At 41.5% G+C, this 18953-nt stretch overlaps 1 protein-coding gene across 1 annotated transcript; it reads left to right on the top strand.

Annotated features, from left to right (window-relative positions):
• Positions 1–752: 752 nt before the first annotated feature.
• Positions 753–18138, top strand: LOC147134661 (rho GDP-dissociation inhibitor 1-like). Its single transcript, XM_086056294.1, has 7 exons — positions 753–855; positions 2423–2646; positions 8758–8931; positions 9318–9401; positions 14451–14527; positions 15377–15440; positions 15956–18138. The coding sequence occupies exons 2-7, from the start codon at positions 2574–2576 to the stop codon at positions 16153–16155; spliced, it is 672 nt and encodes a 223-aa protein (XP_085912420.1). The 5' UTR covers positions 753–855; positions 2423–2573; the 3' UTR covers positions 16156–18138.
• Positions 18139–18953: the final 815 nt, after the last annotated feature.

Genomic DNA, 18953 nt, shown 5'->3' with positions numbered 1-18953 from the left:
GTTTGTCTAAGCACCCTGCAATGACTGGTGACCAGTCTACGTTGTGCCCCCATCTCTCCAGCTCAACCATGACCCTATGACAAGCGCTATAGAAAATGGAATAGGTGCAGTTCATTCTGTACGGTCTATGTTAGCATCCACTATTAGCATTTTGCCCCTGTGCAGTGTTTCACATGTGATAGACTCTTTTACTTGGCTATTTACCTTTTATTTTCATGTTACAAGCAATGGCGGGTTTTGCCCCGCGTTGGTACTTTAACAGTTTTGTCCCGTTTGACGAAGAAAATTGTGATAATGCACAGTTAAGCCCCAGGGTCCTTTACACTGACACACTCTTTATGACACCATCCAGGCTGCCGAGTTCAGGCACACATTTTTATAGATGGGCCCCCCACCTGGGACCACTGCTGCCTCTGATTTATATTTCCATAAAGCAATGGGAATATAATAGCTTTACGCTTCGCTTGCTTTAAGACAGACACGAGAGAGACTCACTGCTGCCACTGAAAGGCCGATTGATAGAGCGAGTCTGCTCTATCACATTCATTTTTGTTGTCGTTAACCATTTTAAGATATTGGTTTAGCACATAGTGGTTCTAAGGCGACGTTTTCATTGGCGGAATCTGCCCTGGTCTTCAGATTCAGAGATATCTTTATGTTTGCTCTGCACTTCACAGTGCTGTTGTATTTCTACCACTAACAAGGATTTTCGTCTTCTGTTTTATTTTTTTACAGGACGCGCCATCCTGATAAAGAGACAGCAGCATCACCTGAATGGCGCAGGGTGCTTTTTAACAGAATTTGGTGGAGGAATGCACCCTGGTTTGCACGTTGGACCTTTGTCTGGTTTCTGAGGTATGCGCTCACACGAGCTAGAGATTGTTTTGAAGACCCATGTGGCCAGCGCTTCACAAATCTTCATCTATAAATCATTAAGCACAACTTGGTGCTATTGTAGTTACTTATTCAAGTAAGGAAGAGATGCAATGAAACTAGTCGTTGTTCGGGAAAGCCACTTTACAACTGGTCATGCGACGTTCGCCTTAGACACTGTGATGTCATTTTCAGTCGACACCAAGTGGCAAAATGGCCGCCCCCTGAGATGGATAATAATAGGTGGATGTTGCTGCTTAATTCATATTCACAAACGCAATTTTAATCAGAATTTCCTCATTAGGCTAGTGGGGCCACATAGAACATATTCATGTAAAGAAGATTTTTGACTGAGGTCTGCGTTACTAAATTTAAAAATGAGAACTTTTAAGACAGCCAGCATAATTGAATGGATTGAGTTTAAATTTGGAGATTGCGTGGTATTTACATTGCTTAATTTTTTTGGTTTGATTAAAGGGTAGAAACAAAATAATCCCAAAATGTAGCTGCTAGAATTTTTCAGTTCACTCGTTGCTCACATTTCCTTATGCCTTTTCCATTTTTCTTCTTTATCACACAACCCCCGCAACAACCTCATTCATCACCTTCAATCCTTTTTTTTAACAACATAAATGTGAATCCCATCTGGCTTCTGTTTCCTGGCATTAAATATTGTAGACTATCCATTTTGTTTCTATATATGCACATTTTGGAAGGGACAAAGCGCCGCCCTCCTAATCTCTGCCTAACAAGACACAAGAGAATAATGTTTGATTGCCTAGTGGCAGATGTAACCCCCACAATTTTTGAGGATGAAAACAAGAGGATGAGTACTTGTGGGTGCACCAGGGTGTGGTCACCCATAGGGAGATGAAGAAGATGTGGGATGAAAAGAGACTGTGATGACGGGGTGACAAATGGCCGGACGGAGGGAGAGGACACGTCGCGTGACAATAAAATATGGAGAGGGAAGTCAAAGAACGCACGAGTGCGTGAGAGGGAATGAGGTGTAAAGAGGTGAGGGGAGGGAGGGTTAAAGGATGAGCTCATTGCAGTCTCTGGGCTCATGACAGAGGTACCATGAACGATGGGGGTGGGAGGCATGCAGGGGGTGTGGTGGCGGGGGTGCACAGCTACGAATCGATAGCCAGCGTCTGAGTATCACACACACACACAAACATACACACGCTACTGCGGACAGCCATGCTGCATATACACTAAAAAGCATTTTGCACTTTTGATTTTGGCTCTTTCTTTTTTTTTTTTTTTTGTCACTGAGCCACACAAGGAAAGAAGCAGTGGGAAGAAGTGTGGAAAGCTGCCTCACCCTCCTCCTCTCCCGCCTCGCTCACACCATTCTCTCTCTCTCTCTCTCTCCCCCCCCCCCTCTCTCTCCCACACATCCCCATCACATCCACACCCAAGGATAACCTCCTCTGCCGCTCTCTCCCTCTAACATCTTTCTGCTTTCCTCCCCAAAAACCTCCCTTTTGTTGTATTTGATTCCGAGGTTGAAAATGCACGTCTGACCCCGTTCTTTTCCTTCCAGCACTTCAGTGGATGCTCTACTTTTTTTTTCTTTTTTTTTTTTTTTTTTTTTTTTTTTTTGGAGGGGGGAGACGGGGGCCTACCTGTGGAGGTTCCCTGCTTCTCCGGTTCTTCCAGTTGTCACGTTGAGCGCAGCCCCGCACAGAGGCAGCATGCTGGGATTGGACGCGTGTGAGTTTGGGGGTCAGGTGCTGGAGCTGCTGTGGCTAACTATGTGCTACAAAGGTGAGGCCATGGAAGTCTGTGTGTGCGCGCGTGTGTGTGCTCTCTTTAACTAGTGCCGTCCAACTTCACTGAAGATGTATTATGTGTTAAAGAGAACTTCATAATTATGTTTTTATTTGCTCTTTAGAATGAATGTGTGCTTGTTTAAAAATGAGTGCATATATGCTCTTAGTGTGTGCGTGCGGGTGCACACGCGCCATATGTCTCAATCGTGGCGGGTGTGGACATTTTTATGTCCGACATGAAACGCTTCCAAGACAAGCCGAAGATAGCAAATCAATAGCTATTGATCACGTGTGTGTGTGCGAGAGTGTGTTTGTCTCCCTGCATCATTGTGGTCCTGCCCATACAGCCACATTCATTTTTCTTCACTTCACACAACATTGAATTGTCTTCATATGTACGTATGGGGAGTTGCTTCTTTACCTCCAAAGGGATATTCTTTCATGTGCAGATAATTCTATTTGTGTGTGTGTGCAAATGTGATGACACAGCGTATCCACCACACAAATGATGTCACCAACTTCTGAAGCCGCTTTGTGTGTGCGTGCGCGCGTGCGTTTGATGGCCTCTCTGCAGTAGTGCTGAACAGTGACAGATGGCGGAAGGTTCTGGGGTTTCCCCATACACAGGTGTGTGTCGGGGACTATGAGGTTGATGACAGGTGAAGACAAAGCCTCATAAGAAAGGAGGATGTGATTAAAATTTGGATATAGAGAGAATGTGGCACTAGAGAGAAAGCTCAGCCCTTTTATGAGAAAACTCAATGAACAGAAGAGACGCGATTTAAATAATCTGTTGCATGACTTGTCTTATGGTAGGTTTGCTTTAGGTTGGTATGTGGAGTCCGATATAAATTGACTGGAAATGTTACGATTTCTACAACCAATCTGCTCTAGTCAGACACAATCTTTTGTATCAACTTTCAATGTAATCGCCACATTCATCCATCCATCTTCTATAGCACGTAATTTAAGAGTATACATTTAGAGTCTTCAATAGACCTTAAATGCATGGTGTTGGAATGTGGAAGAATGGGAGTGTCCGGAGAAAAACGATACAAGCATAGCAAGAACTTCAGGCAAGAAGGCCGGAGTCTGGATTGGAATCTTCAACCATAGAACTGTTAGACGGTTGTGCTAACCAATCGCATAAATGTAGTTCCACCAATGGCAATTCCCCTTTATACATTCATACATTTGCATTCGCAACTAGCATCATCCCTTATGTAGGTACTCCAGTTCCTTTATGTTTACGTTAAGTTCCTTGAAGACCGAATGTGAGCGAAAATGCTTGTTTGTCAATCCAGGGTGTACCAGTCCTCAAGCCCAAAGTCTGCTGAGACAAGTGGTACATAGAAAATGGATGTACACTGAAAAAAAAGGTCTCTCAATGAACTTTAAAAAAAAAAAAAAAGAAATGGGGAAGAACTTCCACATAATTAAATTGTAGTCTATCTTTATGTACTTGGGTTGGGTCAACGTGATTTAGAAAAGGGATGGGTGGGTCCAAATTAATTTACTTGGGTTCAATAAACTTAATTTACTTCAAATTCACACCTGTGGACAATTTGGAGTCTTTAGTTAACCTAATGTGTTTGTTTTTGGAATGAGGGAGCTAGGAAACCAGACTGCTCAGCAAACTCCCCACAGGAAGGCCAGAATGGAACTCATGACGTCCACACTGTGAGGCGGATGTACTAGTAACCAGTCATCCACGTTAGCATTGCAAATTTTTCCACCACTGTTACTCCTCCACCTGATTGAATGTATTACATGTGACGTCGATCAGTTTTCATGTAAATTCTACTTTCACTATGTTCATCTTACAAACATGACATTTATTGATGACCAATTACGTATTAGATTTATACAAATGAAATAGACAATATACTTTTTTTTTTTTTTTTTTTTTTTAACATATGGACCTTGAGCTTTAGTAACACCTCAAGTCTTAAAGTAATATTGTACCAGCGGGTCATCATATTGCCGGAGTTATTATAAGCGTCTTTGCATACCGGTTTGCATTCAAAGCTCTGTACCCATAAGGCTTTGTGCGGCCGCACGGAGCCACTAAAGCCATTAGCTTGCAGTAAAAACCTCAGACATGCTTTTGAAGACGGCACTTTTGAGACCGAAGCGCAGATCGTTTCATTCGGTGGTTACAACTAACATGATGCAGCAAAAAAAAAAAAAAAAGGAAAAATCCTCCAAAAGTTTCTGTTATTTCTCTCAGCCAAACAGTCCTTCAAATCCTCTTTTCCCCCTCTTCAACCTGTCTTTTCTCACACTGAGCCCCACCCTTCTTTGCTGCTTACTGCTTCTTCCAATCATTTTATGATAATAATGCCCACTTGCTCTTATTTCCCATCCTCCATTATTTTTTCGACCTCCTCCCCTATCCCCTCTTATGTTTCTTTCTGTGATATCCAAAAGCAACTCTTAATTTGGAATGTTAAATTAATAAACAGATCCAGTTCTGAGACCCAGAGGGACTCATTGAACACTAATTCAAAATTTTAACGACACAGTCTCCCCAGGCGCTAGCTTTTGTCTCATACGGGTCTTATGTATTGCTGCTAAAAACTCATTTAAATACCAAGTGAGAGCTAGCTGCATTTCCTCCCCGGTCGTAAACAGTATCGACAAGCGCGCCATAATAATAAAAGGCTATTGAACTGCGCGTGTGTGTTTGAGGTTTGAGTCATAAACAGAGGCCGGAGTCCTGTATGTCAGTCATGCCATGCGAGTGTGTGGTGTGTCACTCAAGTCAGAAGCATGGCCATTTTGGAGCGCCAGTTAGTTAGAGTGCTGACGAGGCAGCTGGCATTCGGCAGATCGATGGCGGTCTTGTTGTCACGTTGTCTCTGCGAAGGCGACATGGCCGTGAAGTACACTCGCTCGTATGAGTGTAATCACCTGTTGATCTGATTCTTTTTTTTGTGCTACAAGCTGTTGTTATTGGCTTCAAATCCTTTACTTTCCCCTTTGTGTCTTTTGGATTATGTGAATACACTATGTTGTCCCACGGGTGTTTTAAAAAAATTTTTTTTATGGTTTTAGAACAGAACCGTGACGCCGGGCCTCAGAGGAATATAAAGTAGAGAAAAAAATATCACATACAAGCACAAATTGGGAAAGAAATGTTCTGCTCACAAAATGAGCAGCTAATTTCGACGTCTGCTCTTGTCACCTACTGTAAGCAATATTCATTTTCTGTTCAATTCAGTCTGAGTTCAATCCAAATCGAACAAAACCTTGTCATCGTGACGTCATAACTTGTGAGACTTGACCAAAGGGAAGTGTTTTTGTTACAAGGAAATGTTTTTTTAAATGCGATTTTGGACGTCAACGAGTGTCGTCAAACGCATCACGTTCCGCTTTGGAGTCTCAATTGTTCATTAGATTTGGCCCCTATGATTATAAAGCATATTTATACATACCGCTGAGGATACTTTTAATGTGTATCGTTGCAACTCGTGTCGCGCTTTGTCATGTGAGCGTCATCTCTCCGTCTCCTCCGCCTGAAGCCATCTGTTGCCTGCCAAACTCGCTGTTGATTTTACACAACATGTTGATTTAACTAGAAAAGCCGGCGGCAACGCTCACTCGGTCTCCTAATTTGTCATGCAACCAAGCAGGCGTCTTTCTTGGCTAACACGACTTGATTTGGCAACAGTTGCAAGTAAAGAGTGCCGCTGCAGTTTGGGCACAAACGGAGATCGACAAATTTCCCCTTCTGTAATTATTTGTTGACTTCGCTTAGAATGTACCCAAAGGAGGCAACATCTCCACCTAAATAATTCATGCAAGGGTTTTGTCGGTGCATTTCAAAGTGTATCTTTTCTTGTTGTAAAAATGAATAAAAGACAACGCTTTCTACAGCTAACCATATGCTGATTTCACAGCTTCACTCACTGGACACTTTATTAGGTACACATGCAGTCCAATGAGATCCAATACAAGAGTTGGATGCAAAAATTCTCTCCGTACAACGATATGAATACTTAATTGTGATTGATTTTGGTATTCAAGTGTCGATTTTGTAAGCATTTGTAGGCATGACAATGGTTATTACAGTTTAGTTTTATGAATCCATGTTAAAACACACCAGACAGGATTTGTGTAAAAGCCTGCTTTTTAAAAATAAATGAGAAGCGGTATAGTCAGTGTGCCAGGTCAGCAGCCTGGAGACCAAAGAGGAGAACAAAGTGATAGTGGCACTCAAACACGTTCACTGTGCAGAGGGGGCGGACGGCAAAGTTGGATATGTCAATGACGGTGGGCAAATCATTGATGAGGTAATGTTACATTCATACCTAATCCACTGCATTGCATTTCTACAATATGAAATAATGTAATTGGCTTGCAGTGGTTATATACGTTCGTATAGTGATGGTTTCTTCTTCGGGGACCCAATCAGCATTAAACATGTTTTAGGTGTCTTTGCCCCTAAATAGACATCCCAAAACCAAAGTGATGTCTTTTTACATCCATTTGTCAGAGTCTGTTGGATCTCACCGGGAAAAAAAACAACATAATCCTTTGAAATGAGTGATGGTTTCTGTCCAAAATAGAGAGCCGATAACATTCAAGTTTTATTATAACCGTCCACCTTAAATCATCCTCATGAAATTCAAATTCAGCGTGTAGCTTTTGATAGAAATCAGGAATTCAGTCAGTCTCCAGATACTATGACCAAGAAATGTCAATCATCTTGAGTCTTTATGTCTCATCCGTTTGACTGACAGGTGAACGACAACCCCCGATCCCCCCCCCCCCCCCCCCCCCCCCCCAGCGAGTGTGCACATGACTCGCTGGGTGTTGATGAAATGATGGCTGCCTGGAAAAATGTTTTACTGCGTCAAATGAAAAAGAATGTCGCCAAGAGTGTACATTCAGTCACGTCCAAAGAGAAGCAAAGCGATGATGTCACCGTAAAGGGAGTTGAAAGGGTTGCCATGGTGACGGACAAAGGCATAGCGTGTTTGGCTCACGATGGGTGTGGCGCCGCTGTAAGGAAGCAATGCAGGGCTACACAGGGTGTATGAACACATCAGGCTAATATATTGGCGGAATCTATAAGAGCGATTATGTGCATTCTTTCACACCTTTGCGCGCGTATGCTTTTTTTTTTTTGTGCGCCTCCTGTCATCCAATTACCTCTACATGCTGAGCCGATGAGCGATGACAGTCTCATTACAACTGAGACAGCAGAGTAAACAGCAGCTTGTCTCGTTCCTCTGCTACATGCACTGTATGAAATGTGTGAATTCATGTCATGCTTTATTGCCTCAAATGATCCCGCAAAGAGACTAAATTGGTTCACTGTGCAAAGGATCAGAAAGAAACTCACAAGGCGATATGGTTGCCATGTTTTGCAAACACTAATGATGGCATGCCACAATAACTGAAATAGTAGAAGAAATACATCACAATATCATACTCGTTTAATTAGGGATACATACAAATTGTACAATTGACCTATAACAGTTTTGGGAAAACATGACGTAGCCCAATGAAATGCTGAGAAGTAACAAAACACACATGACATTTGGGAAATGCCACATTCAAGTTCACTCAAATGTATGTAAAATGACCCCCGCCCAAAAAAAGTCATTGCATCATACACTCAAACTGAGCCGTACCATTTCGAATCGAATCGCAATCCCGCTGACTCCAACCAAATTGAATCGTTCCACTTTCAAATCGAACCATCCTCGAATCGTTCCGCCCGCATATCGAAAACCCGATCGAGTTGTCTTATCCGTGGTGCCTGCACTTGAATTATTAAAAGAAAACGACACAATTAGCTTTCGTCCTAACAGTATGGTGATACCTACAACAAGATGAAAGAAAGCTAATCATTAAAACATGTTTTCATAGTTGAAAAAATGAATAGTTGAAAACTATGACCTTTATTTATCCAGGTAAGGCAATGTAGAGTAAAACAAAGCAAACACAAATACATACAAATAAATACATATATACACACAGTCATTCATTCATTCCAGTCATTTGGGACAATAAATTGAAAAGATGAAATGAAATGAAAGATGAAAAGACCAATAGTGCAGACTTGTTCTTCATCACCATTCCTTCTTTGTGAAAGGATTCCTGATGGACAAGAGGGAATTGTCTTTGGAGGAGGAGGAAGACGACCGGAACCTCAACTACAATCCGCCTGCTCAGAAAACTTTGCAGGAGATTCAGGATCTGGACAAAGACGACGAGAGTCTGGTGAAATACAAGCAGGCGCTTCTGGGGACCCGTCTAATGATTGAAGGTGTGCAAACTGTACAGTACGCGTATGTGTTGTTACGTGACGAAAGCATGATTCATGCCGGTGGCCGTGTTACCGCAGCTCTAATTCAATCAATGCAACAGCTCCCATGCATAGATGCAGTTGAAGTCATCAAGTTCTGATTACACACACACACACACACGCACGCACACACTAACACAGACCTGCTTGCTCAGCGGCATCTCATATCGCACAGTCAGGCTGACAACTGATACCGGAACAACAACAACAACACAGACTGGAACCCAACCCGACACCATGCGCACACTACACGTTGGATTCATCCAAGCGCGTTGGCATTTTTTAAAATTTATCATAACCCCCAAATATTAGTAAAATATCGGTTTAATCAATGTGATATTCCGCAGACTTCTCAGGCCCAAATGTCCAGGTGACCAAACTGACCCTGGTGTTTGACGAGCCCTCTGGACCGATCACCATCAACCTAACAGGTACGCACGCCACAAAGCGGTTCCTCGGTACTTGCTACTGCTACGCCCTGCCGCTAACATGAATGCACAAATCACTTGGCTGCCCTGGAGCAAGGCATGTAACACTTGTGCTGCATTCGCGAGCAGAATGTCTGCATTGGGTGTGTCCAAAGAGGGAGAGAGAGAGAGAGACAGAGAGCGCGAGTGAGAGAGCTAAATGTTTGCTTAGTGGGCATTATTGACATTTTCCCCTGGGCACAAGCGGAGGCAGCAGCTAGGGAGGCAGTGCGAGGTGTGCGTTAGCCTGCATTCATGCATGTATTCATGTATTGTACAAGCGGATGGATTTGCTTGCAATAGGACTTTCACGTTCACACATTTCCTATGCGTTATGTTTGCAAAAGCAATAACAACTTTGTATGGAACAATTTCCTGTCATGCAAATGGACACATCCGAAAGTGCATCTCGTCATGTGGAATGTAATGCTTTGCTGAGTTGCACAATCTGGATGCGCTGCCTCCTCTGGATGGAAATGATACAGAGTTGCTGCTCTCAATGTGAGATTGTGCAAACAAACAGGGTGGCGCTGATTTTTTTTTTTTTTTTTTTTTTTTTTAAGCGTGCCTCAAAATAACGTGGTTTGTAACTTTTTTGTACGTGTGTAAAAACGCAAGGATTTTTTTGTCATTATATGTTGATAGCGAACTCAACTTACTTCACCACAAGTGGTAGTTTGGCAGATAGTGAACAATTCTTCCGTCTGTTTAATGCCACTCCTTTTTAAAATGTATAGTTGAATTAAACATTTTCTTTCTTTACATTGGAATCAATCATGTCATTATTGTAATTGGTCATAAAGTACAATATTATAAAGGGCCTTTTTCCTTTTCTTTTTTTCTTACATCATGAAAATTGTTTTTTTGGGGATGCTGGAACAGGTCAATTGCATTTGCACTCGCGATATCATACAAAGCCGTAGTTAAGTCACAATTACAGTAAATATTTGTATAATAACGCTTCCAGGCTGTAAATATGGAACAAAAAAACCCCCAGAAAGTCCCGAGGTAACTGATTGTAACTGACAACCTCCAAATCAGGTTAAGCGAGGAATCCCCCGTCTTCTTCTCATCTCGCGATCCTGTTAAATAAAAACCTTGTTGAGGTTTCAATCAACAAATTCATGCATTATTGGGACTCAAACAATGTGTATGACAAAGCAAGCTTACATAGTCAATCTCCAACATGTGGAAATTGTTGTGCACTCAGTCTTTCAGATACGAGGTGCGCATGAGCAGTATGCATGCGTGCGTATGCGTATGTTATGTACACTATGTCTGTGGAGATCAGCTAGACAGCGTGACCTATTTTCTCAGCGGCTTCTCTCTCCTCTGTGCCTCACGAGATGAGAAAAATGTATGGAGAGCGAGGCAATGGAAGGAAGGAGTAGGGGTGGAGTCAACGTGCCACAATTCATCTCATCGTAGAATAATTTAATCCTTTGGAATGAGAACTACTGAAGCAGTGATTTGTGAGGTATAACATGAAATACTGGAAGAATAATGTATGTATGATTTTACTTCAATGCCTGAATATGTCACATGGGCATCTATTTTTAATATGGAACCTCTAACCTGCAATGCCCTGCACAATTGGCCTTGTGTGTGTGTGTGTGTGTGTGCGCGTGCGCGTGCTAGTGCCTGCGCATGTTATCAACACATCCCCGCTGTTTTTATTAGCCTCATTCCGCTATCGCACTTCCTGTTTCACTGTCCATTAGGAAGCACTCAGGACCAATGCTCCGATTTAAATTGAGATATAAAAGGATTAAGCAGTGAATCCATTTCTGATTGCTTTTTAAAACGTCCTCTCCTTCTGCATGAAGCCATTCAAGCCCACAGCGAAACAAAGTTAACTTCTCTTTTACACAGAAGATAAGGGGGGTCTGGCTGTTGTAGTAAATAACAAATACTGTATGATACATGTCAGTGTAGCTTTAGCATGCGTGGCTATAAATGCACCATACATCAAACTTTGGACATGCAGCAGGGGAGGTTCTAGGATCTGAACTTTAGGGGTGATCACAGTTTTGTCGGCAGAGCATTCGGTCGGCAGGGGGTGTTCGGGGGTTCACACTTTACCGCTCATGTACACACACACACACGAGCACACGCACACAAAATAGCAGCTTCAAGGATAATGGGCATTCAGTCTGTTAGCTAGTAGCAGGTTGGCTTTAATATTAGCATGTTAGCATAAGGATGGTGTTTCCTAGCTAGATATGTCAGCTAACTCCTACCTAACAACAGTAACAGAAATTAAGCCTGGCAATCATAATAACATGTTAATATTCAGTGGTAGAATTTTAAAAAATTGCCACATTTGCTTGTTTAAAGTAAGCAACACCCTCTGGAAGACTGTGAACACATGTGCCTGGCTCGCCTCAGTTAAACTATTTTTGAGGCAAAAAGGAGTACTAATTTTTGTTGATAAAATACTATATTAATTATAATAATATTTCTACCAAGTACTATATGGTTTTGAAACTCTCTAGTTTGTTAAAAAAGGACATACAGTAAATAAAATCTGCTTGTGTGCGAGTCCTTGGATTGATTTTAGGGGTGCTTCAACACCCCCAAAAATACTGCCTGAATCAGTAACATTATCAGTGGTATCATTGCATCCCAAATTATGATATCTCTTCAATTCCAGTGGATTCCCTTCATTTCATAGAGTTTCTATTGGCTGCACAACTTCCAGTACATGTATTTGGATGTTCAATCATAATAATGTCAACATTTCCCTGCCCTCTGATTGGTCGGTCAGAGCAAGCCAAGTGCGACTGTAGTGATCCGCACACATCCGTATTTTTCATTTATCAGCATCTTTGGTGAGTATGATAGGCCTAAAGGTTTTTTTTTTTTTTATGTATTTGAAATGTTTTTACCTAAATATGGATTCTGAACAGCTCCAGATGATGTACATGGCACAGTTGCATTTTTGTATATAATTGATGGGTTCTATAATTGCGACATGGTGGTATTAAGGTGGATTAAGTCGAGCGAGTCCCCACTGAGCACCTCGGTGCCAAATGCAAGGCCTGCCGCTATTTACAGTGCTCAGCGTATATGAGTACACCGCCTTTGATAAGCAATTTTTTAAACAATATCTCAACTAACACAAAAACAATTGGCAAAATTCTGCCAAGACCATGTTTAATACGTCTGTTTATAAAATTAGAACATGAAAGTATGGTTATTAATATAAATGAGATAGCACATTTTTCAGTTTTACTCAAATAAGGGTGATGCAGAAATGAGTACACCTCTCAACAAAAACTTCTATACATATAGCACTTTGAATGCCTTCCTTGATTTTTAATGACAGCACCAAGTCTTCAAACATACAGGCAACATTTTGTTCCATCAATCATTTCCCATTATTCAAGAATGACCTCTTTTAGAGATTCTGGACGAAGAGTGATGCTCAAATTGTCTCCTCAGAAGGCCCCATGGGTGTTCAATTGGGTTCACATCAGGAGAACATACTTGGCCACTGAATCACTTTTAACCCGTTCTTAGATTTGCGCATAGGATGATTGTCATGTCGGAAAAGTGCACGGCGACCAAGGGCATGGAATGATGGCAGCATCTTGTCTTTGAGTATGAAGCAATGCACCTGTGAGTTTTTGATGCCATTAATGAAATGCAGCTCCCCGACACTAGCAGTACTCTTGCAACCCCAAATGAGGACACTGCCACCACCATGTTTCACTGTGGGCACCATGCATTTTTCCTTGTATTCCTCACCTTTGCGACGCCATACAAGTTGTCAAGGTGTTAACGTCCGTTGATGACCTCGACGTCTCTGTGAGATGGCAGCAGTTTTATCTTTTTAAAATGTTTTACTACAGTATTCGGACGAATCGGTAAAGCTTTGTTGACCTTCTTTCAGCCTCCGACCTTTCGGTGAAAATAAATTATTTTCTTTCACAGGTCTTGTGACATTTTTCTTCCATATGGTGCCATTGCCAACAACATGAAATGGGAAAGGATTTTATTTAAGTAACACCCATTTATAGTCAACTGTCTGCGTGACATGTCCGCTGATAGTGTAGTGGTACACACGCCTGAGTTGTGTGCGGGCAGCGTGGGATCGATTCCCGCTCAGTGACAGTGTCTATGTGTGCCCTGCGACTGGCTGGCGACCAGTTCGGGGTGTAGTCTGCCTTCGCCCATTGACGGCTGGGATAGGCTCCAGCAACTCCCCGCGACCCTATATAGGATAAGCGGTTTGGAAGATGACACGACATGACATGTCTGCGTGACACCTGTGTAATGAATAATTAGACGCATTTGTGGACATTTGTGGTCAGAAATCTAGCTTTGCTCCAGAGTCTTTCAGTAGGGTGTACTCATTTTTGCATCACGCTAAATTGAATAAAGCTGAAAAGGTTGTTCTCATAGTTATATTGTTGACCTTAGTTTCATGTTATAAATTAAACACATGTTATCCAAATTTAGTCTTGTCATCATTTTGGAAATTGTTTTTGTTTTTATTGACATTTTGTTTAGAATGTTATTTTTCGAAGTGGGTGTACTCATTTATGCTGAGCACCGTATGTTTTAAAATGTCAGTTCCAGTTCCATTTTCCTTTTCTGACTTTTAACCTCAAATATAAACATCTAGCTTCGGCTGTTCCCTCACAATGCTTGTGAATACAATACAACCTTTCTATTGTGCCCTGTATTTTATCGTGGTATTTCACTACAGCGCTGTGCTATCCCCTAGAAAATGCCGGCATGTCCTGGCAGCCACTACAAAAATTACTTTACATGAAATTGGAATGAAAACCAAAACAAAACCATTCATACGGAATGAAATGTGGCAACACGGTCACCTCACGGTAGCCTCACGGTGATGCTCTTTTAATGATTTTAGCCCATGTGAAAGGATTCATTTGGCCCTTTCGCTGAACATCAGTGTGAGTCACCAGCACGTGGTCCCTACTATGAGGTCACACATCTTTACAGTCTCAACACTTTCACATCTGAGGTCATGTGTTTTTCCAGGAGACGTTAACAGCCTGAAGGAGAAGACATTCACCTTAAAGGAAGGAGTCAAATACAGGCTCAAAATACACTTCAAGGTAAGAGGAGGAAAGCAATGCTTGAGAGCCTGGTCGGCCTCAATTTATGATGTAGCTCTAACTGTTTCTAATTCTGTGCTCTCTAACACAAGCACCTATAGCTGCACGACTGTGTCGACACCTGCTGGACCTGCTGCCTTGCAGCAGCTTTGCATGATTTGGCTGTATTACGATTTTCTCAGATGAGAATGTTATGTTCTCACCGGATTGACGGGATTTCTCCGAAACAGGGGCTTAATGTCGTCCCATTTTTGTAGAGCTCATGCCAGTGAAAAAGCAATAAAACAACTTTATGTGATAGGGTTGGTGGTGGGGGGGGGCATTTTCTTGATCTCAATGCCAATAATATTATTCTGAAACATTCAGCTGAACTGCTGCAGTCACAATGTATTCTCAAAGGTGGTGTTTATTGTAGAAGCGTATAATATGTACCATAGCAATATAACGCCTCCTCTGGTCTTGACAGATTTGAGTGTTTTTTTCTGAATACGTTTTATACATATTCTCCAATTTTGCATCCTCTTTATGCTCCTTATTGTGCCAAAAGACGCCCGTTCGATCAGGAGTGTAGAACCCATCAACCGTTGGAGCATTCGATCCGGCTCACCACACAGTTCTAAAAAGCAAAACAAACAAAACAAAAAACCCAGAGGAGTTGTTCTAAAAAGCTCTACAACATTTGCTCTACTAATATTGATACAGTGTTCGCACATCAATGAGCACAACTTATCCATTGCACGGTGAACACAAAAGCAATTTTCCAGAATTGCGATGATGATCAGACGAATTATTGTTAATGTGAAATTCAAGTGAGGAAGATAAGTGAAAAACGTGCGCGTGTGTTTTCAGGTGAACAAAGAAATTGTCGCTGGCTTGAAGTACCATCATGTGAGTTTCAGGAAAGGATTAAAAAGTAAGTTGACTGCAGTCAAGGTGCCAAATGAAACATAAAACATTAAATAGAAACTATTCATGTTATTGTTGTTGTGGCTGCACAGTATATATTGACAGATTATTCACATTCCCACTAGTGCACTGAATTGTCCATGCACTGCACTAGTACGCTCTTAGTCCTTATTAGTAAAATAATTCAGCATACTAGTAACATGTAGACATTTTTTCCCCACTACTTTATGACATTCCTGCACACTTGCAGATTGACTGCGGCGCACTTGTAGACCAACTGCATGTTAGTAGTGAGGTAAAAATGTGCTAGTTGAAATCTGCACACCACGGCCACTAATTGGAATTTTGAAATGTCATTAAGCAGCACACGTTTGTCAAGTAGTAGCCTCACTAGTAGCATGTAGTTGTTCTACTCGTGCGCCCTAGTCATTGTACTGCATGGAAATGTCACGCAGTAATGGAAGGCAGGACAGTGTTACGCAATCCATTTTTCTTAATTGTCCACTTCCTTTGCGCCTGCAGTGGACAAGGTGTCCTACATGATGGGCAGTTACTGTCCTCGCCAGACCGAACATGAGTTTGTGTTCCCCGCTGATGAGACGCCTCAAGGCTTGGTGTCACGCGGCCTCTACCAAATCAAGTCCCACTTCACTGACGACGACAAGAACATCTACTTAGCCTGGGACTGGAACCTCGAGATCAAGAAGGACTTGGATGAGTAGAGGTCCTCTTCTTCTTCTTCCTCTTCATTTTTTCACTCTTTCACACTCCTTCCTTTCTTGAAGAAAGGCTCTTCTTTTCTGCCCCCTAAAAAGCATCTTCTTCTCTTATCCGCATCCAGGCACGCAATTCTCTTAAAACACAAAAGGGGCATTGAGAGAAGTGTAGCTCCTCTCATCGCCACTTTTTCTTGCGTTAAAAACCTTGTGAAATATCCATCCCGTAAGGCTTTGAGAAGCCATTCTCCTCATCCCATCAAATAATTTCACTTAGCAACAGTGGATGTTATGAAATTGCAAGCAAAAAGCGAAAATGAAAATGATGCTATTGTTGAGCTTGTTTTCAGTGGCCAATGTGGTCTGTTTATTATGTCATAAACTTTATAAATCGTTACATCCAGGTGCGGTGGAATGGAGTGCAGCACAAAACACGACATAACACGTTTATTAGCATCCGAAATAGAAGGAACAAAAAAACACAGAGACGTGCACAATAACCTCTAGTCTCAACATTGTGCTGAAATATGACATAGCTTTATAATTAATTGCCATAATTAGAGGTCATATTTAATATAGATAAGTACAGAAATTGAACTAGCACATTACCGTACATATTATGGGAACCACGTTATAATGATCGTTAGAACAACAACAACAATAACAACAAAAAAAGAACATTTTAGGAATGTTCAGGACTTTTTGCAACATGTTTTGCTTCTAAAGCAACGTTTCTTTCAGGTCTTTGTGAAACTTTTTGGGCCTTAGAAAGACTTTAACAGAATAGGTGGACTGTGTATATTGTAGAAAGACATGCATGTTTAGGATTTGATACTTATCACACACTCACATTAACGTAAGACGGCAAATAGCAAGGACAGTTTAGGACGCACCATGTGAATATGTTTGCTGTGAATGTACTCTGGCCACAATGTTAGGTTCACAGGCATCATCAACTATTATCCAATGCAAGAGCTGTATCCCAAATTCTGCCTTTGCCAAAAGAAAGAAAAGCAAAAAAAAAAAAAAAGAAAATTCAGTTCACGTCACATCGAGGTATGAATTTAACAATATGATATATTTCTTTTATTGTGGTTGATGTTTCTAGTGGTAGAACTGCATCACATCAAAATAAAAGGCTACTAGATCTGATTTGATTCTGCTCGTGTGCCTAACGTTGGTGAGCATCAGGGGCGGAGCCATGGGTGGGCCTGGGTGTGCACAGGCCCAACCAGATTGACAGGCTGCCCACCCAGTGAGAGTCATGAAAAAAAAATTACTTTACTACTTTTACTTACTTTTAGTAAATTATTATTCAATTATTTTTGAATTTGTGTTTTGTTGTGTTTTTTTTTATTGAATATTAAGAATGGCATAATTGTGGTTGTCTAAGGCTGATCTGAATTTCGTATTATTCAGTTTGTCATTTTATTTGAATATACGATGTTCCGGGACAGGAGGATTGCGCTCAGTGAGGGAAATATTTAGGCCCACCCATTAGTCACGTTCTGGCTCCGCCCCTGGTGAGTGTGGAGACAATTTTTAGACACGTACTGTACATAGGAGAGATACATTCAGGTGTGGTGGATTCATCCCCAGAAGAAATACTGAGTCGCGTGTTTGACGGGATATTGTCGTGATTGATGAACATAATGAACAATGAATTCATTCAACTTGTTGTAATTGAAGAATAATTGTAAACGTTGGCTTGTTTGGTGTTGCATGGTTTAATAAGAGAGTATCTCTTTTCTTTTTATACAACTTAATTGTAAAAAATGTGGTTTGAAAAAAAAAAAAACACTGTGGCATATCCAGACGTTGAAGGTTAACTACAGATATGGTGCGGTATTCAAATGGATCTTCTTTAAAGCAGGGCAAGCTGAACAGCAGCGGTCAATTGAATTGTGTATCGATCACTGAAATGTTCAATATTGGTGTCAAATCTTGTATGCTGTATCTTTTAATAAAGGCAAATGAAAAGAACCAACATTCTGTTTAGTACATTATATTTATGTTTTTAAAACCTGGCAGCACGACACCCACTCAAGGTCTCAGACAATGCCTATAATTAGCTATTACTGGTAAAAAATTCACATGAAACAGCTCAGCGTTGTGCTGTGTTCTAAAACTGCATATTTCTATTGGCAAAAGTGATTGTGTGAATGTCAGATAGTTGAAATTGTACTGCAGTTGTTCAATAAATCGGACGTTGCATGCAATGAAAATGCAGAAAGTAAAGCCAGTGCTGAAGTTTTCCTGCTATTCATTTAGCTAGTTGGTGCCCCACCACATTTTCCATATTAAAAACATGACTAGTATTGTGTTGAAGGGGCAGCCAAGAATGGATTTGCACTTGATCATTCAATTATTATCTCTGCCTCATATTAACATACTTGAGATCAACTTACTGTTTAGCAATTAGCCAAGTAACTTACAAAAAATATCCCTCGAGATGCTACTCTTCAGAGAGCCAGTCCTCCTTCTCAGGCGACGTGAGTGCGGTGGTGTTGTTGCTGCGGATGGCCTGCTCCAGAAGGGCGCGGTGGGCTACTGCGGGCAGATAGAGGAAAGCGTAGACCAAGGCGAGCAGCAGCAGAGCCAGCAGCAGCAGGAGGCCCCAGTCTGAAGTCATGATGGGCTCCTCACAGCGAGCCTGCAGGAAGGACTTGTTATGCATGCTACCAGAAAAAGACAGCAACCAAAAGCATACGAGCTTTAGGGGGTAGTTGACTTTGGAATGTCACAGAAACTCCTGTTAACTCGACTTGGATCGGTCATGACAACATGGATGAAATGTGATTTTT

Source organism: Filicampus tigris, chromosome 16 (assembly GCF_054856515.1).
Source record: "Filicampus tigris isolate MCC_2025a chromosome 16, RoL_Ftig_1.0, whole genome shotgun sequence".
NCBI lineage: Eukaryota > Metazoa > Chordata > Actinopteri > Syngnathiformes > Syngnathidae > Filicampus > Filicampus tigris.
This window is presented reverse-complemented; position numbering and strand designations above follow the sequence as displayed.

Excerpts from the sequence above, each read along its gene's own strand:
- LOC147134661 (XM_086056294.1), top strand. The coding sequence starts at position 2,574 with ATGCTGGGATTGGACGCGTGTGAGTTTGGGGGTCAGGTGCTGGAGCTG. Across the intron at positions 2,647-8,757 it reads GCTAACTATGTGCTACAAAG|GATTCCTGATGGACAAGAGG; the intron begins GTGAGGCCATGG and ends TCTTTGTGAAAG. Across the intron at positions 8,932-9,317 it reads GACCCGTCTAATGATTGAAG|ACTTCTCAGGCCCAAATGTC; the intron begins GTGTGCAAACTG and ends GATATTCCGCAG.